This window comes from Schistocerca nitens, chromosome 8 (genome assembly GCF_023898315.1).
Source record: "Schistocerca nitens isolate TAMUIC-IGC-003100 chromosome 8, iqSchNite1.1, whole genome shotgun sequence".
Lineage (NCBI taxonomy): Eukaryota > Metazoa > Arthropoda > Insecta > Orthoptera > Acrididae > Schistocerca > Schistocerca nitens.
In genome coordinates, this window is record NC_064621.1 from 14,359,641 (window position 1) to 14,386,379 (window position 26,739).

At 37.3% G+C, this 26,739-nt stretch overlaps 1 protein-coding gene across 1 annotated transcript in view; it reads right to left on the minus strand.

Annotated features, from left to right (window-relative positions):
- Positions 1-364: 364 nt before the first annotated feature.
- The window catches only part of LOC126198608 (protein unc-13 homolog B), a 450,615-nt gene continuing 424,240 nt past the window's right edge, over positions 365-26,739 (minus strand). The window contains exons 22-23 of the mRNA XM_049935061.1: positions 1,787-1,949; positions 365-1,701 (exon numbers count right to left, since the gene is read on the minus strand). Of these exons, the coding sequence (XP_049791018.1) occupies positions 1,407-1,701; positions 1,787-1,949 (458 nt within the window). The 3' untranslated portion in view covers positions 365-1,406. The remainder of the gene's footprint in view (positions 1,702-1,786; positions 1,950-26,739) is intronic.

Sequence of the window (26,739 nt, forward strand, 5' to 3'; positions counted from 1 at the left end):
AGATTATGCAAATGATGATACAACAAATGAAATTATTTTAACTGAAAGATCAAAGTCTGATTACATAAACATGTCATTCTCATCAGCCTTTTTATTGCAGAAAACTTCTTACAACAAAAATTTCTCTTCAAAGCTGCATCACATATATCACTTCTATGTAATTGTAGAATTATAACTTCATTGTGTTATTAGTAATGATATTATGTTGCTTTTTATCAATACAACCAAACCGAAAATGAACATTTTCCTTATACTGCTCAAGGCTTAGATTTTATTTACAAGCATTCATAGTCAGTAAACAATTGCATCATACTCAGTAACATCACTGTAACAAAAATAAAGTGATCCATGACTGCTGCTTTATAATTTCTGATGAGGATAACAGAATACGTAAATCATTTGTGACAGAGTTTTTATCAGTGATCTAATTTTTATGTACATGCATACGCACATGAGCATACATTTTTCTTTAAAAAGCTATTACTGTGTTATGGAAGATAAAGAGAGAAATAGAGATCTTAAGTGGTCGATATGACCTGTCAAAGAGGCTGGAAGGCAGGTAGCCTCAAAAATATCACAGTGAAATAGTTGGATACCAGTGTTCTGAAGCAAAGAGAACATGAAATATTTTAACAATGTCTCACATGGAACTTAATGAGGGGGCACATTATTGGTGCTTTGTTGGAGCATTTAGAATAATAAAATGCAGTTTCATTCAAGACAAAATGCAAAAGTTTTTCAAAAAAGCACATCTTGTCTTTGGAGTCTATGTATACATTGTAACCATTGGTCTAGTTATGAAAATGTGAGGAGAGCACATGGGTAACTGAGACAATGTGTCCTTGAAGCACATTAACATCACTTGGTCACAATTTCCATTCACTGAACAAAGTCTTTTCAAGCCATGTACATCGCCAAACATTTAACAATAGCACATATGTGTATTGCTGAAAACTTTTGACAGTTCCTGTGATTAGAGAAATTCAGAATATGGTCTTGTATGTTGCTTGAGCCAGCACAACAAGCATTTTTTGGGATAAATTTTATTACTTTTTTGTTTAAAAGATAATTTGTAAATGAAATACAAAAGCTGTTTCATTTTCTTCATTTCTGTAATTATATTATGTGCGATTCCTTTTGTAAAAACTTCTGCTATTGCAGTTTCCTCCTTTCGATTAGCAATCACATGGAATGGTGTTGGTTTTTCCAAATCTTTATACTGTCTCTTTATTTATTTATTTTTTGTGATCAATGGTAATTTGTACCAGCTCACTTAAAGCCATAGTTACCTAACAAACTTCACTACACACACATTTCACTCCACATTTCTTCTGCTTTATTGTGGCAAATATTGCCGGACGGTGGAAGAGTCATTTCCATTCACTAACCTATCAATCACAGGACTCTCACGTTGGGTTCGGTAAAGGATTTTCCGTCCGGACATCAGACTTCAGTTTGACAAATTCTTTTGCTACTTCATCATTTGTTCGCTGAGATAATATTCTCAAAATTGTCCAACCTGTTTCATCCATCTGTATCCTTTTCCCTAGTGAGAGCCAACATGCACATGAACCCTGCTCCACAATGTCTTTGAGCTGCATTACAGCTACACCAACTAAACGATCTTCCCGAGCAAAACAGTAGTCTTTGATGCATATGTGAAGTTCAAAGTAATCCAGCTGCTCTTCATTTCCAATAATGCTGTAAAAAATAAATGTGTTCAACAATGAACTGAAACAAGTGAACAAAATTATGAAAAATGTCAATTTCAAAGTGTAATACTTACAAATGAAAAGTTTCATTGTACTTTGGAGACCAGTTGTTTGATTTAGATTTGGTTGCATGCTTTCGTTTTTTATCAGCTAAATGAGGTCCAATGAGATTAACTTCCACAAATGGCCGGAACATTCCCGTTACTGTGGGCCACTTTAAGTCATTGGCTGCCACCACTGTGAAGTAATAAATGTTCGAATTACAACTTGTAATGGAAGGAGCAAAAGTGAAGAGAAAAAGACATGAGAGTGGTGGGAAATGTGGAGGGGAGATTGGCTGAGGGCTGTTAGAGAGAGGCAGTTAGGAAAAGGACAGGAATGTGGTGTTGGTGAGCTCACACTGACATTTGTGTGTGCACTTGAGGACTGGGTTGGGATAGGGCAGCAGAACGGAGGAAGGGAATGACAGAAGAGGAGCATAAGTGAAGTGAGGCTGTGAAAAAAAGAGTGCAGGTGAGTGTGGGACAGGGCCTAGTGGAGGCTGATACTAATGGGAAATGGGATCAAAGTATGAATTGTATGGACGATTTCCCTCTACTTAATTCAGAGAAGATAGTATGGAAGAGAGGGGGAGGGATGGAACAGATGAAACAAGCTGTGAAGCAACCATTGCAGTTGAGTACATTGTGCTCAGCATTGCGTTCCACTACTAGGTTGTCAGCTCACCTCTCTATCACAGTTATACTCTGATTTTAGGTATCATCATTAAATAGTCACGAAAATGTGACTGATGTCATTAAACAATTAATATTTCACATATTAACTGAAAGTAATTTATTATAAAACAAGTAGCACTAAAAGATCATGTAGACAGTTTTGAACCAAACATAATTTTTCAGTATAAAAATTGTAAGACTAATAAAAATACAGATATCTCAGTCATACAATAAAAATGTCCTATATGTGTCAGATCTCTTATTGCAATTACTATGGTGTGTTGAGTACATCAACATTTCTTTCCCATTGGCATTATGATCAGAAAAGTATGAGAGGTAGTCAGAAAGCTTTAATTATAACCTTCATTAACCTTTAACTGCTGACGTGTAGTCTGTGAGACCACGTGTGTTTTCCAATACGTGATTTAAATACTTTCCTGCGATCACTATCAAGCTGCCGTTTCAGTAGCTTCTGAGAAGTGCAAGACGACTCATGTAACTGTGAGTGAAACAGTTTTTCCACTAGACAGGTGAGTTAGAACTAATTAAATGTTGACGGAGGTCTGTCAGACTGCACGTCAGCGTTAGTGTAAAAACAAAGGGGTTACTTTGTCATTCTTCTTTATAGGTATTGTACACATAAATAAATTGACGTAGCCGGTCCGTCTGGCAGTAAAAGGTCAAAAAATGACCAACAGCAACACATATGTGTTACTAATGAACATTTTGAAACAATTGTGCAACGTTGGTTAGAGGAAACCAAAGATTCGGACTTCAGTGTTGTGGGACAGACCCCAGACAACTCTGAGAACAAAGAAATAATCTCTGACAATGATATAGAAATGGTTGTTTCAGAAAAGGAAGAGGAAGACCTAGATCCCGTACAAAGAATTTAAAATAGTTTTTATGGCAAGAACTGGTACAAGTGGTCGAAAAATCCACCGAACAGATCAGTTAAAACTCTTGCACACAATATTATTGTAAAATCACCCTCTTGCAAGTTGCCTAAAAATGAAAACCATGATCCTCTTTCCATTCGGTGCAAGTTGGTAGATACTGAAATGATTAATGAAATTTTGAAATGGATGAATGAAAAACTAGCTGCTTATAAAAATAAATTCTTACGTGAAAATCAGCCTGAACTCGGTGAATTAGACTCTATAGAACTGAGAGCATTGTTTGGTATATTTTTCTATTTGGCAGTTTTCAAATAAAATCATGAAAATTCTGACTACATTTTTGCATCTGATGGTTCTGGCCATGAAATTTTCAGGTGTATTATGAGCAAAAATAGATTTCTTGTACTACTGCACTGTTTACAATTCGACAATGCAACAGACAGGAGTGAAAGATTGTTGAGTGATAAGCTTGCAGCTGTATTGTTCATATTTGAAAAATTTGTTTCCAATTCCCAAAGCTTGTACAATTTAGGAGAAAGTGTTCAGTACATGCCACAAAAACCTGCCAAATACACCATCAAAACTATGAGTATGTGTGACAGCAAAATGAGCTACTTCTACAATGTATACGTCTGAAGAAGAATAATTTTTGGTACCAACTCAATCTGTTATCCACTTATGTAAGCCAATTTATGGCTCAATCACAATGTTACTGCTGACAATTGGTTTTCATTTATTGAGTTGGTCAATTATTTGATAAATAAGGACCTTACGTATGTTGGAACCATGAAAAAAAAAAAAAAAAAAAAAGAAAGAAAAAGAATTACCTAATGAATCTCTTCCAAACAAAAACTGTGAAGAAGGGTCTGTGTTATTTGGTTTCATGGGTACAAAAATGTTATGTTCATATGTGCCTAAAAAAAAAAGTGGTGTTAGTTTCATCAATACACCATTCTAATGAAATAGGTAGACATACAAACAAACCTGAAATTATTGCCTATTACAGTTCCACAGAGGGAGGTGTGGATGAGCTCAACAAGGAATGCGAAATTTACTCGACGAGCCGAAGGACAGGACAATGGCCAATGGCAATTTTGTACACAATTTCCGATCTGAGTGGGGTAAATGCGTATGTGATCTACAACACACAATTTACCACCAAGCCAATAGATAGAGGAGTTTTTCTGAAAATACTAGCACAAGCTTTAGCATTGCCTCAAATGAAATGACGTGCTGTGAACAGCAAGTGGTCATGGGAATTAACAGCGACCATCATCAGAGTTCTTTGACCCGATGCACCGGAAGAACAAGCACCAGACCCTGAAGAAGGAGGTATAAATAGGCGAGCCTGCTACACCTGCCCTTCAAAACTAAAGAGAAAAATGGGTTATTCGTGTAACTCGTACAAAAAGGCTATTTGTCTACAATGTGCAACATTTGCATGTAAAAATTGCAGCTAATGTTGTGTTATAGCAATTTTTTTATTATTATAAGACTGAAATAAGTCATTAGCATGTTAAGTTACTCAGAGTGCCTTATAATTTATTGTTTTAAACAGTGTTTGGTAAAATAAAAAAAATTGTAGTTTTTTTAATTCTTATTTCGTTGCTCCTTCTCCGCTCATGTTTGTAACACACAATCATGGAATATATCAAAAAACCTTTATAAACAGTATGTTTCACAAGTAAATTTACATGCCTTTCAATTCTTATACATGTATTTCGAGTATTTATATATATAAAAATAAAAAAACACATAGAATTGTTGCCTGTACAATGCCAACAATGCAGTGGTCTGAGAGACCGCACGTCAGCGGTAGTGTGACAAGATCGGCATGTCGTCAGATAAAGGTTAAATAAAGTTACATACTTGCAACCATGGTAAACACTGAAATCACCATACCATAGCACCATAGTATGCTGCTAGGGGAATTAGAACAAAATGACACTGTACACATAAAGTAGAGTACCATGAGGCATCTAGTTTTTTGCATTTCAAGCGGAACAACACTGTAACAATCAACACTGAGTTGGCAGAAGTGTACAGCCACAATGCTCCAGCATATGATGCTGTGATAAGGTGATGGAGGCACTGCCAGTATGGTCAAATATGTCTGAATGATGGCAAACATAGTGGTAGACCAACTCTCTGTGAAGAACTAAGGATTGCAAGAGAATTGGTGCTCGAAGATCAGTACACCATAATCAAGGTGACAGTGGAAAAGTGAAAATCTTTTATCAGTTTTCAACATCTTTCCCTACATTTTGAATGTGAGAAAGGGCACTGCATGTTGGTCTCCACATCTGCTCACACCCATTCCAAAAGCCTCCTGAACATAGGTGGCAGCTAAAGTGTTGCAGCTGCCCCAGGTCAATTCAGATAATTTCTTCACACAGCCATGGATGTGTGGTGGGGACAAAACATCACACAGGCATCAACTGACATCAGCTGATGAAGTTATGGGAGGCTATCAGAATGAAGTTTTCTTTCCATGTCAAGGCCTCGGTTTATTTCCTCACACATGCTACTTCTATCAAATTTTGCTCCCCCTTCCCCCCTTCCAAATTCCTATATTTTTCTGGCATGGCATCAAGAGTGATTTCTTCCTCTTTTGTCAGATGGCATTTCCAAAGTGATGATGAAGTGATTTTCACGGTGGAATGATTTCCTAACAGCCAAAATGCAGACAACCAATTCATCCATCATTTACAAAAAATAAATTGTTTCATTTAAGGATGAATATGTGGGTAAGGCCTAACGCTATTACCAAGGTTTGTGGCTGCAGCTTGAATTTTTTGAGATCATAATCAAAATTTTGTGACCATCCCTTATATGTAGACATTTCTTCAATAAATATGAAGTAAGACGTAGTAACTGTGCATTATAAGGTGAAAAATCCTTGGAACATATCCAGTGTTAGATTTGAAAAATTGAAAAATGAACATGCTCTTTTAATAAATTATTTGCATGACTATCAACTGTCCTGTGCTTCCTCTACACAGCACATGGTGTTTTCAGAAGTCTGATTTTTAACTGATGGCAGCTGTGATCAAATCATACATGAGTGATGGAAACATGCAAAGATATGATTTTTAAGGTTGAAATAATTAAGGTGTTGCAATGTGATGATGACAGGTTAAAAATAGGTAAACACATAGTTGTGGAAACTATAATGTTTCACGCTGCAAGACAATCAGCATATAGTATACAAAATATAACCAATATAGTGGATCCATTTGACAATACAGAAGCTAATTCTCTTATTTTGCAACAGAAGTATGAAAATGGACTTTGAGGAGTAAATTCAAGAGGAACAATGAACTGTCCACCAACTGTACAAAAACTAATACAATGGAAGGAGTGAACATTTTTGGGATTAGTCATACACAAAAAATTCAAAACATATTTCAGACTCTGCTAAATGGATTTTGTCTGGCTCTGCTACTGTTAAGGAACTGATCTGTAACTTAATAATAACTGAAAGATTTTTTTCCTTGTACTAAAACCATGTAATATATCCTGCAATGAAACCATGGTTTTATTAAAAATCTGCTTGTCATATTCAGGTTTCTGTAGTTTGAAAATATAACACCCATGAACTTGCCACTGCACTGAGATAAGATTTGTTGAACTGATTATGTCTATATGGGCAACGCTTTTACTTAATGAGCAATAGAGGCATGATTTGTCGTAGTGAAGTACATGCAGAAGTGAAGCAGTGCGAGTGAGTCCCGCCTTGGTAGCCCAGTTGAGAGAGCACTGACTCCTGCTCTGATACACGGTTTTAATCTGACAGGAAGTTTTAAAAGAGTGAATACTCTGGCACAGAATGGAAGATTAATTCTGGAGGTGAGTCCTCCTCCCAATTCCTTCCACTAACAAAAATTGGTGAAGTGTTAACTACAACAGGATTTGATCTAAAAATAATAAGTCATGGCAAATACTAAATGACCAAGTGGAAGCTCATTTCACTCTTAATGTATGTAACTGAGTAGATTTTCATAGGGCTTACATCATAATAACATCATTATGCATTTAAAAATTGGAGACCTAGTTGAAAAAATTATCAGCAAACACTGTGATAAGAAAATGCTTAAAGGTGTGTTGGCTTAAAAACAGAAACAGTTAATTTTACCTCCATGCTTATGAATAAGGAATCAAAGGATTTGAAAGCACATGCACTATAGTTTACTCCTCAGTAAAATGACACAACATTTTCACTGCCCTCAGTAATATTTCTTTGAGAGTTGCTGCTCAGAATATATAGAGCTCAATTTGTTAAACATCAAAACATGTTGTACCTCTATATATAAAATAAACTCTTCATGCCTTAATAAATCATTGGCTCAGAATGAAAAACTTGTATCTCAAAAATAAAACAAAAATATTTTTCTTGCATTATTAGGCTGGAAACCTTGTATTTCAACAATTAGTGAGCAAATGATAGGTAACGGGCTACATGCTGCACTCTAGTGAGGAAAACCACAAATACTGTTTAGGCAACCATGACAACGTGAGAAAACCAGGCATAATTTTTCTGAGATACAAAGTTTTCACTATAAGCCAACAAAATGCACAATACAGCTGAATAATCTAAAAACAGAAAAATTGTGCAAGAAAGTAGGACATCAATAAAGATTTAAGAAACTTATTAATCTATTTTGCTTTAATGAACGTGCAAAATAAAAATAAACTCAACTTAAATTTTGATAAATATTCAAGAGCAATAGTATCTGCTGAAACAAATATATGTAACAATGGAAGGAGCTAAGTGACATATATAGTGATGATGTTGATGAGGTCCCATACTTTGAGGAGCGTAGGGGACGATGTGGTAGACCCGCACTCCGTACTAGGCAAGGTCCTTCCTGTGACTGTAATGGGGATGGATGATGATGATGATGCAGATGACACAACAACACCCGGTCATCTCGAGGCAGGAAAAATCCCTGACCTCATTAGGAATCAAACCCGGGACCCCATGTGTGGGAAGAGAGAACACTACCACAGGACATATATAGTAAAGCTCTCTAAGATAATGACCACAGAACCATTAATCATAAAACATTATGATAACATCATGAAAAACCCACAGATTATACATAAGATTATTAATAACTATTTCACTAGTTTTATCGACCAGCCAACCCATATTATAGATGCACAGGTTGAGGCCCCATGTCACCTCACTCAATGTATGAAGTCAGAAATGGTGGTGGTGAATGAGCAGGAAGTATGCAAGGTGATAATCATGCTGATGAAAAAAATTTCATCTGGCTAGGATGCCATACCCAGTGTGACTGATAAGGTATGTTTAAAACAAATCTGAAAACTTATGCAATTAACTGCAGCAATAGAGAAATCACATGTATATCCAGCTGTTCACAAAATCAGTGGTGTGAAACCAATGTTCAAAATGGGATGTAAGGAAGATGTCTCTAACTGATGACCAGTATCACTAATTCCCACATTTATTATGATATTATAAAGTAAAATTCTGTCACAGCTTAGTTGTCATTTTACACACCACAAATTGCTTATAGATTCTCAGCATGGTTTTAGAAAAGAGGTAAGCACAATCACAGCAGTTACACAGTTCTTCCATGACGTATAATGTCTGTTGGATTAGAGGATGCAAACAGTAGGTATATTTTAGCACATGATGACAAAAGCATTTGATACAGCAAACCACATGTTACTTCTAGAAAGCACTGAATTCATATCATATTGGGGATCCTTCTACACATTTTATAGCAACATACCTATTGAATTGTAAGCAATGCTTAACTTGAAATACAAATTAGATGAAAAAATTATAAATTTCAATCCACCAGTGAAACAGTAATACAAGGTGTACCTCAGGCCCCAATCCTTGGTCCCTTTCTCATCCTTAGGAACAACCCATTATCTCCCATATTAGATGCAGATGACACCTCAGTCTTATTCTGTGGTGGAGATTACAAGGAGCTAGAATCTTCTGCTGCTAGTGGGATTAACAGTACTTATGAAGTATGTCAACAATCAGGGCCTCAAGGTGAATGTTATCAAATCTCTGTTATTGGCATTTAAAACAATTATCACCAAACAAATGTACATAATGTATGTAAGACTGCAGCAACAGAAACTGGTAGCTGTAAATTTCTGGGCGCATATGTCAATGAAAATCTGTGGTGGACAAATAACATTAACTTTGAATGTGGAAAAGTCAATAGTGGCTTATATCCCCTTAGCCAGGTCATGAAGAAAGTTCCTAGCAGCTGACATCCAATTAAGAAGAATATTGCTATTACAGAAATGAGCAGTAAGACTTATATGTGGAACAAACCATAGAGTCATGCTGTGAAATGTTCATACAGCACAAATACTTACAATATATTTGTTATAACGATTTAAATTACTTACATTTTGTGTAAGTCGACTAACTGCAAGTACTGAAGTGATGTAGATGATCACAATGTCAAAACAAAATGTAACTACTTATAGAACAGAATGAAATTAAAAATAGCAGATCAAAGCTCATAAATCAATGGTTTGTTTTGGTTTAACAAACTACCAAATCATCTAAGAACATGAAAGGGAATTGACTACATCACAAAATTAAAATCTATTCTGGTACAGAAATCTTTATTATTGTTCAAAGAATTGAGACGCAGCTTGTAATTATGTAAATGTAACACATTTTGTAAATATAATTAATGTCACATTAATGTTTCTGATCCTCCCCCCCCATGAACCATGGAACTTGCCGTTGGTGGGGAGGCTTGCATGCTTTAGTGATACAGATAGGCGTACTGTAGGTACAACCACAATGGAGGGGTATCTGTTGAGAGGCCAGACAAACGTGTGGATCCTGAAGAGGGGCAGCAGCCTTTTGAGTAGTTGCAGGGGAAACAGTCTGGATGGCTGACTGATCTGGCCTTGTAACGCTAACCAAAACAGCCTTACTGAGCTGGTACTGTGAACGGCTGAAAGTAACAGGAAACTACAGCCATAATTTTTCACAAGGGCATGCTGCTTTACTGTATGGTTAAATGATGAGTCCCCCATTTGGATCTCCGTGCAGGGACTACTCAAGAGGATGTTTTTATCAGGAGAAAAAAAAACTGGCACTCTATGGATCAGAGTGTGGAACGTCAGATCCCTTAATTGGGCAGGTAGGTTAGAAAATTTAAAAAGGGAAATGGATAGGTTAAAGATAGATACAGTGCGAATTAGTGAAGTTTGGTGGCAGGAGGAACAAGACTTTTGGTCAGGTGAATACAGAGTTAGAAATACGAAATCAAATAGGGATAATGCAGGAGTAGGTTTAATAATGAATAAAAAAATAGGAGCTACTACAAACAGCACAGTGAACACATTATTGTGGCCAAGATAGACATGAAGCCCATACCTACTACAGTAGTACAAGTTTACATGCCAACTAGCACTGCAGATGATGAAGAAATTGATGAAATGTATGATGAGATAAAAGAAATTATTCAGGTAGTGAAGGGAGACGAAAATTTAATAGTCATAGGTAACTGGAATTTGATAGTAGGAAAAGAAAGAGAAGGAAATGTAGTAGCTGAATATGGATTGGGCATAAAAAATGAAAGAGGAAGTACCTCGTAGAATTTTGCACAGAGCATAGCTTATTCAGAGCTAACACTTGGTTCAAGAATCATGAAAGAAGGTTGTATACATGGAAGATGCCTAGATATACTAGAAGATATCAGATAGATTATATAATGGTAAGACAGAGATTCAGGAACCAGGTTTTAAATCGTAAGACATTTGTAGGGGCAGATGTGGACTCTGACCACAATCCATTGGTTATGAACTGTAGATTAAAACTGAAGAAACTGCAAAAAGGTGGAAATTTGAGGAGATGGAACCTGGATAAATTAACTAAACCAGAGGTTATACAGAGTTTCAGGGAGAGCATAAGGTAACAATTGACAGGAATGGGGGAAAGAAATACAGTAGAAGAAGAATGGGTAGCTTTGAGGGATGAAGTAGTGAAGGCAGCAGAGGATCAAGTAGGTAAAAGACAAGGGCTAGTAGAAATCCTTGGGTAACAGAAGAGATACTGAATTTAATTGATGAAAGGAGAAAGTACAAAAATGCAGTAAGTGAAGCAGGCAAAAAGGAATACAAACGTCTCAAAAATGAGATCGACAGGAAGTGCAAAATGGCTAAGCAGGGATGGCTAGAGGACAAATGTAAGGATGTAGAGGCTTATCTCATTAGTGGTAAGATAGATACTGCCTACAGGAAAATTAAGGAGAACTTGGAGAAAAGAGAACCACTTGTATGAATATCCAGAGCTCAGATGGAAACCCAGTTCTAAACAAAGAAAGGAAAGCAGAAAGTTGGAAGGAGTATGTAGAGGGTCTATACAAGGACAATATTATGGTAATGGGAGAGGATGTAGATGAAGATGAAATGGGAGATATTATACTGTGTGTAGAGTTTGACAGAGCACTGAGAGACCTAGGTAGAAACAAGGCTCCGAGAGTAGACAACATTCCATTAGAACTACTGACGCCCTTGGGAGAACCAGTCCTGAATAAACTCTACCATCTGGTGAGCAAGATGTATGAGACAGGCGAAATACCTTTAGACTTCAAGAAGAATATAGTAATTCCAATCCCAAAGACAGCAGATGTTGACAGATGTGAAAATTACCGAACTATCATTTTGATAAATCACGGCTGCAAGATACTAACGTGAATTCTTTACAGACGAATGGAAAAACTCGTAGAAGCCAACCTTGGGGCAGATCATTTTGGATTCCGTAGAAATAGTGGAACTCGTGAGGCAATACTGACCCTACGACTTATCTTAGAAGATAGATTAAGGAAAGGAAAACCTAAATTTCTAGCATTTGTAGACTTAGAGAAAGCTTTTGACACTGTTGACTGGAATACTCTCTTTCAAATTCTGAAGGCGGCAGGGTTAAAATACAGGGACAAAAAAGCAATTTACAATTTGTACAGAAACCAGACGGCAGTTATAAGGGTTGAGGGACATGAAAGTGAAACAGTGGTTGGGAAGGGAGTGAGACAGATTTGTAGCCTCTCCCCAATGTTATTTGATCTGTATATTGAGCAAGCAGTAAGGGAAACAAAAGAAAAATTTGGAGTAGATATTAAAATCCATGGAGGAAAAAAAAAAAAAAATAACTTTGAGGTTCGCCGATGACATTGTAATTCTGTCAGAGGCAGCAAAGGACTTGGAAGAGCAGTTGAACAGAATGGACAGTGTCTTGAAAGGAGGATATAAGATGAACATCAACGAAAGCAAAACAAGGATAATGGAATGTAGTTGAATTAATTTGGGTGACGCTGAGGGAATTAGATTAGGAAATGAGACACTTTAAGTAGTATAGGAGTTTTGCTATTTGGGGAGCAAATAACTGATTATGGTTGCAGTAGAGAAGATATAAAATGTAGACTGGAAATGGCAAGGAAAGCATTTCTGAAGAAGAGAAATTTGTTAACATCAAGTATAGATTTAAGTGTCAAGAAGTCGTTTCTGAAAGTATTTGTATGAGGTGTAGCCATGTATAGAAGTGAAACATGAATGATAAATAGTTTGGGCAAGAAGAGAATAGAAGCTTTCGAAATATGGTGCTACAGAAGAATGCTGAAGATTAAATGGGTAGATCACATAACTAATGAGGAGGTATTGAATAGAATTGGGGAGAAGAAGAGTTTGTGGCACAACTTGACTAGAAGAAGGGATCAGTTGTTAGGACATGTTCTGAGGCATCAAGGGATCACCAATTTAGTATTGGAGGACAGCGTAGAGGGTAAAAATCATAGAGGGAGACCAAGAGATGAATACACTAAGCAGATTCAGCAGGATGTAGGTTGCAGTAGGTACTGGGCAATGAAGAAGTTCGCACAGGGTAGGGTAGAATGGAGAGCTGCATCAAACCAGTATCATGACTGAAGACCACAACAACAACAACAAACAATATTTCTGATGTCTGCAAAAGCCATCATCATGCTGGCTCCATGGAATGAAAATGTAAGTCAATAAAAAAGCTGTAATTACAGCGTAACAGAAAATAAAATTAATATGCTCTCAGACTACTGGACTTTGCATCTCTTTTGTTATCCCTACCAAAATTAATTTAATTCAGCACAACACAGGAGGTTAGATGTGTTCATCACAAATGCATCATCAGTTACAAAACAGCCTTGAAATAAGATCAATCACAACAGTTCAGTATATAAAATGTTGAAGTCCCTAAATGAATGTGCCATTTACAAAACACTTTTGTGCATTAAAATGTAGGCCATGACTGTAAACGGAGTTATATACAGCACATAGTATTAAAAAGGTAAAGCAAGGTTAGATGAAATATAATTTTGATAATGCTGAAATTTTATAATTAATTGGATTTTTTTAATGTAAGCAAATATAAGATTAGTTAATTTAGTCATGCAGTCAGTAGTATATAAAATACAATATGTATCTAGGAGACCTTCTGTGGAGTTTGGAGGGTAGGAGAGGATACTAGTGCAGTAACCTGTCCGGTACTACACCTACCACCCACAGGCCATTAGGCAAGTGTATTGTGAGCCAACATTCAAACGGTGCACCTGCAACTACCCCAGGCAGCTGCTGGGGGCAGCCCAATCTCTGCCTGCTGTCGCCTGGTCTACCGTGCATACACAGCACTACACCAGCAACATCACTTTTTATTTTTTTATTTTTTTATTTGGTATGCGTATTCCATAGATCTGTACATGCGAGTGATTCGCCTGGATGTGGAATGTGTCAATACAATTGTACAAATACAATTAATGCTACAGAATAGTAATATAATACAATGATATAGATATTATAAGTATCTCATTTACAAGCTGTCATTAAACTAGTATAGCAATTCTCAATATAACATTATAATATTAACACTATGACATTAACAAATATTGTATCATCCATCTAATAACTAAGAGACTAAATACATCTATTATTAAGGGAGGGCATTACTTCTGGAAAATAATTCATCTAACGAGTACAGTGGATGGTCGAGCAGGTATTTTTTTAACATACCTTTGAACAGCGTTTCATTTTCTATTGTACATTTAATATAATTAGGCAATGCATTAAAAGTCTTTATAGCAGCATACTTTACTCCCTTCTGTACATGTGTTAAATTTTTTAGTTCAATATGTAGATCATCTTTTCCTCTAGTATTGTAGTTATGATATGAACAATTGGTTTCATACTGAGCATAGTCTTTATTAACTACATTCATCAGAGAGTATATGTACTGACATGTTGTGGTCAGAAAACTGTGGAAAAAGTTTTCTACATGAGGTTCATGGAGGAACCCCACACATGATTCTGACTGCTCTCTTCTGAGCAGTTAAGATTTTTTTGAGGCTGGTGAATTACCCCAGAATATTATTCCGTAACTCATTAATGAGTGAAAGTACCCAAAGTAAGATGATTTTAAAATGTTGATGTCTCCAAAATGAGTAATTATTCTTAGAGCAAAAGTTGCTGATGAAAGCCTTTTTAGAGTAAGGGAAACATGCTGTTCCCAGTTGAGCCTACTGTCAATGTGAACCCCCAGGAATTTAGTGGATTGCACCTGTTCTAGTTCCTGGTTGTCATGAGCAATTACTATATTCTCTAGAGTTTTATTTTTTGTGTGGAACTGTATAAAATTAGTTTTTTTAATATTAACTGAAAGAGAATTAATTGAAAACCAAGCTGTAACTTCTCTGAGTATATCATTAACATCAGTCTCCAGATCAGCAGTAGACTTACCATCTACGACAATGCTTGTATCATCAGCAAACATTGTGAATTCACAATTTTTACTAATGGACAGGGGTAAATCATTAACATATATTAAAAACAGCAAGGGTCCAAGGACAGATCCTTGGGGAACTCCATGCTGAATTTTGCCCCATTCAGAATCCACTAGATTAGGAGATCCTTTGTTGCAGCCATTTAGAACCACCTTTTGTTTCCTGTCTTCAAGATGTGATTTTAGCCAGTTACCTATAGGCCCTTTGATTCCGTAATGATAGGCCTTCTCCAAGAGTATCTTGTGGTTTACACAATCAAAGGCCTTGGAAATGTCACAGAAGACACCAACTGGTGACTTCTTACTATTAATAGACTCCAAGACATCATTTGTGAGTGAATATATGGCACGCTCTGTGGAAACGCCTTTTTGAAAACCAAACTGTCTATGGTTAATAATATTAAGTTTATCTAGATGTGTCATAATCCTGTTATACACTGCCGTTTCAAGAACCTTTGAAAATGTTGTTAAGAGAGAGACAGGACGATAATTTTTTACATCTGTAGCATCGCCAGACTTGAAAAGAGGTCTCACAATGGCATATTTCATTCTCTCTGGAACAACTCCCTCATAAAGAGACATGTTGCAAATGTGAGCAAGTACTACACTTACATCATTACTGCAGGCTTTCAACAGTTTATTAGAGATGTTATCTATACCTGAAGATCCTTTACTTTTCAATGAGTGAATTATTTTTTTTATTTCATTAACAGTTATGGGTGTTACATTTATATCATTAAAACATTGTGGGAGGTTAAGTTTCAGAATATCTAAAGCTTCCCCAAGGGCACCACTGCAACCTATTTGAGAGGTGACACTTAGAAAGTGGTTGTTAAATGTGTCTGCTATCTGTTTACTATCAGTTATTTCCAAATCGTTAATTTTTAGGACAGCAATTTTTTCATTGTCAGATGGTGCAGTACCTGTTTCCCTCTTTATTACATTCCAAATCGTTCTGATTTTATTGTTTGAACAGTTAATTTCAGATTGCATGCACATACTTTTAGATTTTTTAATGACTTTAGTTAAGATATTGCAGTATGTCCTATAATATTTCATCTGCAGGGGATTATTGGATTGTCTAGATATTATATACAGTTCCCTTTCTCTCTGGCATGATATTTTTATGCCCTTGGTGAGCCATGGTTTTTTGCTTGATTGCCTGTTCTGTAGTCTACAGACCTTTTTTGGAAAGACATTTTCAAATATACCTGATAATTCATCAGTAAATAAATTATATTTTGTATTAACATCATTTGCAAGATAAACATACCTCCAGTCAGTCTCCCGAATGCATAATTTGAATGTTTGGATATTTTCCTCATTCATGTTTCTAATGGTTTTCCACTGTGCACTAGCTTTGTTCTGATTTGTATTAAAGTTGTCAATTGTGAGTATTTGCCCATCATGATCAGAGAGACCATTTATGACTTTTTCAACTTTGATGTGATTAGTTTTACTCATATCTACAAAGATATTGTCTATTAGAGTGCTGGAAGTGGCAGTAGTTCTTGTGGGAAAACTGACAGTGGAGACGAGGTTGTAGGTATGCATTAAATTTGCAAACTCTGTCTTAGAAGATGAGCTTTCTAGGAAATCTATATTAAAATCTCCAGTCACTATAATGTCCCTATTTTTTCTTGTTAGATACAATAGCACAGAATCTAATTGTTTCTTGAATACTTTAAAATTACCAGATGGAGCCCTGTATACTGCTACGATTACCAGTTTCTTGTTAGCTTCTACTATTTCTGTGACACATGCCTCAAAGTCTTTCTCTACACAATATTTCTCTACATCTATTGTATTAAAGGACAGGCTGTTTTTCACATAAATAACTGCCCCACCTTTGCACATATGCTTTCTACAAAATGAGGTAGCTAAAACATAGTTTGGTATATTGAGCATTTCGATGCCAAAAGTGATATGGTGTTCTGTCAGACAGAGAATATGAGCACAATTTGCGCCTGTTGGTTCATCAATATTTACAATAAATTGGTCTAACTTACAGAGCAGGCTTTGAATATTTTGGTGAAAAATTTTGAGCTTATTTTTAATTACATGATTGGTTGTGGTGCTGCCATTGTTGGGACTGAGTTTTATTTCTTTTGACATCCAGTATTACAGGAACAGTTTTCTGCAGGGAGGAGGGAGCTGTTGTGCTGGTAACACCCACATTTGTTGTTATTAACTACATTACTTACATTCTGATTGGAACCTTCCCCCTTCTGCCCCAGTACCATAAAAAATCCCCATTTGCAGCTGAGGACTTTCTTGATCTCAGGCACATCCTATGTAGAGCAGCTGCAGTCACTACTGTGCTCCTTTTTGCCATAGATGGTGGATGTCCTGTTGGCGAGGTTTCTACACTGTCAGCTTGTACACTTGATCCTGTGGGGGTTGGTGTTGCTGTTTCTGCTATTGATGACTGTTCTTCCTCCTTAAATGCTGCTGCTTCACAAGTTGGCAGTGGACTAACGTTTCCCACTTGAGTTGTAACTGCTGGTGCTGTCTTGCTTTTGTATAAAAGACCTGTTTGTGTTGATTCACATACAGGTGCTGCTGCATATGAAGTCTTCCCTTCAGCTGTTCCATTAGGTTTGAAGGAGTATTTTGACGACACTGTCTGTATTTCTTCCAATGGTACAGTTTCAATGGGCACAGGTGCTTTTAGAATGATTGGAGGAGTGGTGTTTTCAAATAGTTTGAATGTTTCTGCTAATAATGCTTTAGCGAGTACACGTTTTCCTAGCCGGTTCCTGTGCATTCCATGTCGAGTAAAATGGTTTCTCTCTTCGGAATTACTGTCCAAAAACTTCACGTCCTTGAATGCTTTGCATACCTTTTGAAACATTCTGTTTGTGAATTTGATTTCATTATTTACACATGAACTGTTTATTAGGTCATGTCTATGTGTGATGCTAACGACGATTGTTTTTCTTGGCGATATTCTTTCCAGTGCATTTCGTAATGCTGTGATTGCATTTTTCGACTCATTTTTATAAACATCGTTAGCTCCAGCAATAATTACACAAACATCGTTTGGTTGAGGGCTTAAATCTTTAATTATTTGCTGGAAAGGAGCCCCAGGTTTTATTGTGGCAGTAACGGAAAATTTAGATTGCATATTCGTAAGAATAGTGGCTAAACCTCGTCCATGGCTGTCTGCAAAGATATAAATTTTTGGTTTTGTCTCGTCTTCTCTCAATAATTTCATTTGTTGGTGTTTCTCTTGTGCAATGGGCGCAAACGAGTTCTTTGTAACTATAGCAGATATTGGAGCACTTTGAATTTCAGTAACGGTTTCTTTGAGAGTGTTGTAGTTTTCACTTTGTACATTTTTCACAAAAGGATTAAAATCGACATTCAAAGAATTAATTAACGATTCGATGTCATTCATATATTTTTTAGCTATTGCGAGTTCTTCTTTCAGCACATCAGAGATGAGTTCTTCAGTACCAGCATTATACATCTTGACTGCACTTTTTCGACCACTGCACTGAACAAAGGCACATACACAATTTGGATTTATCACTTTTCTGTTGCTCATACACGATAGATGGATCCATATATGTGAGAAAGAGCACAAACGGATACCTCTATGAACACTGTTTTGGCAGACTATGCACTTTAAACTAAATGTAATGCGATTTTCTACGGCGCGATTTACTACTGCTTGCATACTCGACGCCATGTTGGAACCATCATTATGAGGACACACATGGACCTCTGGGCCCTCAGTTGTTAATTAATTTGAGATGTGTAACTACCCGCACTGTACTCTTGGTGTTGTTGCTGATGCTTGTTGTTGTTGCTCTGTGACCCATGAAATTGTTTTTCTTGTATGGCTGTGTGTTTCCTTGTGCTCCTAGTTAGAACACAAGTTGCAATGAAGAGGGTTGAATTGTCATTTTCAGATTCTGGGGTTTCCTACCAATCAGCTCTTCAATGGAAGCTTCACACAAGTCCCTTATGCTGCAACAAAAATGGTCATGTTGGAACAGTTGTTGGCACATTGCACAGGCTCAGCCGCCACTTTTTCCCCTGCTGCTGTTACCACCATATGTTGAATTCATGGAAGACAGTGGTGCTTATGAGAAGTGAATTTGCAAACATTTCATGGTGCTCTGAGTGGTTGACAAGGAGGTATTGTGGATACCGCATCATATGTGTAAGTTACTGTGGCACTCAGCTCCTCTGCAAGAACCAGGTCCACTTTCTTCTGATGTGCAGTTTGCTGTCCACCTACAACCACAAGCACACACATGGGACCATAACATGTGTTGAATTCTACTAATGTTGCAAAGAGCTCCAGCAGTTGTATTACTTTTGATCAGCCAAGCTTCACAGCCATAGTCGTAAGTATGAGTTTGTCATGACGTAACCCTGTGGAGTCTTAAGCAGATGCCACAGTCAGATACACAATCATTCCTTCAGTCTCAGATAAGGAGGTGCAACATGCCCTTCAACTTGAGGATCCTATGTTGGAAGAGGTTTTGAATATTGCACAGTTGTTCAAGCTCTCCCATGCTGTGGGCAGCCAATTAGAGATGTTACCATTGTTGACAGCATCTAACCCTGGTATATGGAGCCTAGTGCATTGCCTCAGCCACGGTACAAACACATCAACCAGTCTGATGCACACAAACTTGTTATCAGCAGCAGAAACTGTGAACATTACGTCATTCATGACCATCTTGTTTTGTATGGTAGGAATGGGCAGCATGCCCCAAGTGGTGGGTCTCATGCCATAAATGTAAAAGAAAGGTCATATAGCAGAGGTACTGATAACTGCCTCCCCTCCCCCCCCCCCCTTCCCTGCCCCTCTCCACCCACTCCCTTCCCACAGCAGTCACTGCAGGTATCAATGGATGATGATATTCACACTAATTCATCACTGACTTTGCCCTGACTGCAAGCCAGAACAAATTTCTCATTGAAGTGTGGTTGGTGGATCAAACAATGATCCTACAAGCTAATGTGGGGACTACTGTGTCCCTACTAAACTCATAGACATATGCCAGGCTTTGGTCCATGCCAGTGACATGCATCAAGCATAGATTGTTAAACTATTAAAATAACCAGCTTCCTTTCTCTGTGCAGATTCCTATACTCAGCCAATTCACACATGACACAGTTTACAAGTCAGTAATCCACTCTGTTATATCCTTGGTAGTTAATTATGTGAGTACTGAAAAACTGTTTGGGTTAGATGTCTTTGCTGCTTTTGATTTTTCCACTACAGATGCAATGAACCTTGGTGTTGGACCAAGTGCCTTATCATGAATTGGATTCTTTGTGTTCTGAGTTTTCAGATCTATTTGCCCCAGGTTATGTTGCACACGCTGTTCAATGGCACTCATCTGTCTCCAACCCTCAACCTGTGCCCACTGTTTTTGGGAGCGGTCAGTGACAGTAGTTTTATGCGAACAGGTTAAAGGCAGAGCTGATTGGCTTAACGTCACTGGGAGTGATAAATCTGTTATTTGCAGAAGAATGGGAGAACTGGTGGAAACCAACACAAGTGAAAATCAGTTTGGATTCCAGAGAAATGTAGGTCACAAGGCAATACTGACCCTATGACCTATCTTCAAAAAACATTTAAAGAAAGGCAAACCTATGTTTATACAGGATGGCTACTCATGTTTGGAGGGAAAAAACCTTGAAAATTCCACATATTGGAAGGAAGATGGTCTCATAAGAAGCTCCTGATAAACTAACAGAGAGTAGGAGGGAAGGGTGGGAGAATGATACCACAATAATGACTTTCCTTTGCTCTCAGCTGAGATATATTAGTCATAAGCAGCAGTTTAACTGCAGTTTTTAGACATTGATAATATGTGTGGAATACACACTTTGAAAAAATAAGTATTTTAAAATTTGTGATTTATAAAATTCAGTTACAATTAAATTTTAATGTTAAGGACTTGGAGGATAAACCAAATGGAATTGGACAGTGTCTTGAATGGAAGATACAACATGAAAATCAACAAAATCAGAACATAATAGGGAAATGGAATGTAGTCGAATTAAATCTAGTGATGTTGAGGAAATTACATAGGAAGTAAGACACTAAAAGTGGTAGATGAGTTTTGTTATTTGGACAGTAAAATAACTGATATTGGCCAAAGTAGTGAGGATATAAAATGTAGACTTCTTATAGCAAGGGAATCACTTCTGGAAAAAGGGAACATCTAATATAAATTTAAGTGTTAGGATGTCTTCCTGAAGGTATTTGTCTGTGGTGTATTCTTGTATTGAAGCAAAACATTGATCACACAAGTTGTTGTTGTTGTGGTCTTCAGTCCTGAAACTGGTTTGATGCAGCTCTCCATGCTACTCTATCCTGTGCAAGCTTCTTCATCTCCCAGTACCTACTGCAACCTACATCCTTCTGAATCTGCTTTGTGTATTGATCTCTTGGTCTCCCTCTACGATTTTTACCCTCCACGCTGCCCTCCAATGCTAAATTTGTGATCCCCTGATGCCTCAAAACATGTCCTACCAACCGATTCCTTCTTCTAGTCAAGTTGTGCCACAAACTTCTCTTCTCCCCAATCCTATTCAATACCTCCTCATTAGTTACGTGATCTACAAACCTTATCTTCAGCATTCTTCTGTAGCACCACATTTCGAAAGCTTCTATTCTCTTCTTGTCCAAACTGGTTATCGTACATGTTTCACTTCCATACATGGCTACACTCCATACAAATACTTTCAGAAACGACTTCCTGACACTTAAATCTATACTCGATGTAAACAAATTTCTCTTCTTCAGAAATGATTTTCTTGCCATTGCCAGTCTACGTTTTATATCCTCTCTACTTCGACCATCATCAGTTATTTTATTCCCTAAATAGCAAAACTCCTATACTACTTTAAGTGTCTCATTTCCTAATCTAATCCCCTCAGCATCACCCGATTCAATTTGGCTACATTCCATTCTACTCGTTTTGCTTTTGTTGATGTTAATCTTATATCCTCCTTTCAAGACACTGTCCATTCCGTTCAACTGCTCTTCCAAGTCCTTTGCTGTCTCTGACAGAATTACAATGTCATCGGCGAACCTCAAAGTTTTTACTTCTTCTCCATGAATTTTAATACCTACTCCAAATTTTTCTTTTGTTTCCTTTACTGCTTGCTCAATATACAGATTGAATAGCATCGGAGAGAGGCTACAACCATGTCTCACTCCTTTCCCAACCACTGCTTCCCTTTCATGCCCCTCGACTCTTATAACTGCCATCTGGTTTCTGTACAAATTGTAAATAGCCTTTCGCTCCCTGTATTTTACCCCTGCCACCTTCAGAATTTGGAAGAGAGTATTCCAGTTAACGTTGTCAAAAGCTTTCTCTAAGTCTACAAATGCTAGAAACATAGGTTTGCCTTTTCTTAATCTATCTTCTAAGATAAGTCGTAAGGTTAGTATTGCCTCACGTGTTCCAACATTTCTATAGAATCCAAACTGATCTTCCCCGAGGTCCGCTTCTATCAGTTTTTCCATTCGTCTGTAAAGAATTAGCGTTAGTATTTTGCAGCTGTGGCTTATTAAACTGATAGTTCGGTAATTTTCACATCTGGCAACACCTGCTTTCTTTGGGATTGGAATTATTATATTCTTCTTGGAGTCTGTGGGTATTTCACCTGTCTCATACATCTTGCTTACCAGATGGTAGAGTTTTGTCATGACTGGCTCTCCCAAGGCCATCAGTAGTTCTAATGGAATGTTGTCTACTCCCGGGGCCTTGTTCCGACTCAGGTCTTTCAGTGCTCTGTCAAACTCTTCAAGCAGTATCTTATCTCCCATTTCATCTTCATCTACATCCTCTTCCATTTCCATAATATTGTCCTCAAGTACATCGCCCCTGTATAAACCCCATATATACTCCTTCCACCTTTCTGCCTTCCCTTCTTTGCTTAGAACTGGGTTTCCATCTGAGCTCTTGATATTAATGCAAGTGGTTCTCCAAAGGTCTCTTTAATTTTCCTGTAGGCAGTATATATCTTACCCCTAGTGAGATAAGCCTCTACATCCTTACATTTGTCCTCTAGCCATCCCTGCTTAGCCATTTTGCACTTCCTGTCGATCTCATTTTTGAGACATTTGTATTCCTTTTTACCTGCTTCATTTACTGCATTTTTATATTTTCTCCTTTCATCAATTAAATTCAATGTTTCTTCTGTTACCCAAGGATTTCTATTAGCCCTCGTCTTTTTACCTACTTGATCCTCTGCTGCCTTCACTACTTCATCCCTCAGAGCTACCCATTCTTCTTCTACTGTATTTCTTTCCTCCATTCCTGTCAATTGTTCCCTTATGCTCTCCCTGAAACTCTTTACAACCTCTGGTTTAGTCAGTTTATCCAGGTCCCATCTCCTTAAATTCCCACCTTTTTGCAGTTTCTTCAGTTTCAATCTGCAGTTCATAACCAATAGATTATGGTCAGAATCCACATCTGCCCCTGGAAATGTCTTACAATTTAAAACCTGGTTCCTAAATCTCTGTCTTACCATTATATAATCTATCTGATACCTTTTAGTATCTGCAGGATTCTTCCAGGTATACAACCTCCTTTTATGATTCTTGAACCAAGTGTTAGCTATGATTAAGTTATGCTCTGTGCAAAATACTACAAGGCAGCTTCCTCTTTCATTTCTTCCCCCCAATCCATATTCACCTACTATGTTTCCTTCTCTCCCTTTTCCTACTGATGTTTTCCAGTCACCCATGACTATTAAATTTTCGTCTCCCTTCACTACCTGAATAATTTCTTTTATCTCGTCATACATTTCATCAATTTCTTCATCATCTGCAGAGCTAGTTGGCATATAAACTTGTACTACTGTAGTAGGCATGGGCTTTGTGTCTATCTTGGCCACAATAATGCATTCACTATGCTGTTTGTAGTAGCTAACCCGCACTCCTATTTTTTTATTCATTAAACCTACTCCTGCATTACCCCTATTTGATTTTGTATTTATAACCCTGTAATCACCTGACCAAAAGTCTTGTTCCTCCTGCCACCGAACTTCACTAATTCCCACTATATCTAACTTTAACCTATCCATTTCCCTTTTTAAATTTTCTAACCTACCTGCCCGATTAAGGGATCTGACATTCCACGCTCCGATCCGTAGAATGCCAGTTTTCTTTCTCCTGATAATGACGTCCTCTTGAGTAGTCCCCACCCGGAGATCCGAATGGGGGACTATTTTACCTCCGGAATATTTTACCCAAGAGGATGCCATCATCATTTAATCATACAATAAAGCTGCATGTCCTCAGGAAAAATTACGGCTGTAGTTTCCCCTTGCTTTCAGCCGTTCGCAGTACCAGCACAGCAAGGCCGTTTTGGTTAATGTTACAAGGCCAGATCAGTCAATCATTCAGACTGTTGCCCCTGCAACTACTGAAAAGGCTGCTGCCCCTCTTCAGGAACCACATGTTTGTCTGGCCTCTCAACAGATACCCCTCCATTGTGGTTGCACCTACGGTACGGCCATCTGTATCGCTGAGGCATGGATGACCGTCACAAATTTGTTGTCTCCTTGATAACACAGAGTTTATTTGGTGAACTGAGGATACACCATTCAGTATGGTGTCAGAATTAAACTAGGATAATACTCAGGCATTTCAGTTATTGCTTTCCTACGTTCAATTAGAATTCTTATGTCACATGTGAGTGGCTGGACAGCAACTTTGGTGCCACTGGCTGTCTTTACAGATGTGACTGGATTTTGTGAGAGAGATCACAATAAGATTCTGTTTCAGTAGTCACTGAAGGTTCACATACTGCCCTTTTCGCAGCAAGACACATTTCATTTAGCATTTCTGTATCTATACTCCTATGCTTTACTTTACACCCACTGTGAAGTAGTCACTATTTCTTAAGTAAAAATTTTGTTACAGACGGTACACCATGGAGTGTTCTCTATCATGAACTGTTTTACTAGGTACTCATGTATCCAGTTCTTGGACACCGGTTTTCTAAACTGTTGTCACAGTCCTCTACATGCTTCTGCAAAGAACTCAAAATATCAAATTTCTCATTGAGATATGACACTACTGCCTCTTTATCTGGTTACTCTTTTGATTTGTTTTCATTGCAATTTATACTTTGGTGTTCATTGTTGCAACAACGGCCTCTTGGTCATTTATACCAATGTTGACATTCTCAAAGAGGTAGGCCTTATTTATTGCCATTAAGCCTAATATAAAATGGTAATTTGAAAAGTTCTCGGAATGCAATAGAAATAACTTACCTCACTGAAACTTTTTTCCTCCCAATTTAGTCTCCCTGTACATAAATGCATTTGGTCTAGTGATGTTTTAAAACCTTGATACCACCTTGAAAATTAGATTCCTCCAGGCCTGCAGAAATATCCATCAACTTTGGCCATCAATTCTTTGTTTGAAGAGTATCCCTGACCAATGATGAAAATTGTAAGCTTGGGGAAGAGATGGAAGTTTGATGGAGCCAAATCAGCTTGAGAATAAAATAAAAAATAAAAAGAAGAGAACAGAAACTTTTGAAATGTTGTGCTACGGAAGAATGCTGGAGATTAGATGGATAGATAGCACAAGTAATAGAAGTTGGGACAAAAGAAATCAGAAGGCACAACCTGGCTAAAACTAAGGGGTTGGTTGATAGGACACATTCTGTGACATCAAATAATCATCAATTTAATACTGGAGAGAAGAGTGTGTGTGTGTGTGTGTGTGTGTGTGTGTTGGGAGGGGGGGGGGGGGGGGGTAGTAGTGGGTAAAAACTGTAGATGGAGACCAAGAGATGAATACAGTTAGCAGATTCAAATGGATGCAGTTATTCAGAGATGTAGACTTACACAGGACAGACTAGTCTGGAGAACTGCATCAAACTAGTCTCTGGATTGAAGACCACAACAACCATCCTTTAGTGATACAACTCAAACAAGCCATAAAGCAACATATTATTACAGAATAGTGTATCTATTTGGAGTGTTATTTTATTTATCCATTTTTTAAAATCTGTGACTCCATTCTCAGAATTAAGTAAGTGATAGCAAGAAACTGATGTAGCAATAGTTTGCACGATCATTACTTTAAATCAATTCTTATCTAGCATCCAGAAATTTAGGAACTACAATTGTTACCATCTGAAACCTGATATGTTCTCATCAATGTAAAGAGTCTGGGTAAAAACATGACAAACTAACACATTTTAAACTCATCTTGTTAAACACTCTATGGGATGTCAATGGAATTGTGTGGGTATTACTTTTAAAACATTCTGGGAATGTTTTTACAATTATTACAAATATTCTTAAGTTTTTTTATCAAATCACAGTTTGGCCTCCTTCAAGACACTTCATTGTATAGCTGTCTCATATAAATGTTCAGAGAGTACAACATTGTGAATGTTTTACGAAGAAACCTCACGCTTCTTGACTGAGAATAAATTTCATTCCTAGATATGGCTAAAAGATATATATATATATATTTAAAATAAGGTTGATTTTTGTGTTATAGTCTGTCATTTTCTTTATTTGTATTTCTAAGAGGTGATATTTCTGATAATATACAAGAAATTATTTTTATTTTTTATTGATGAAAAATG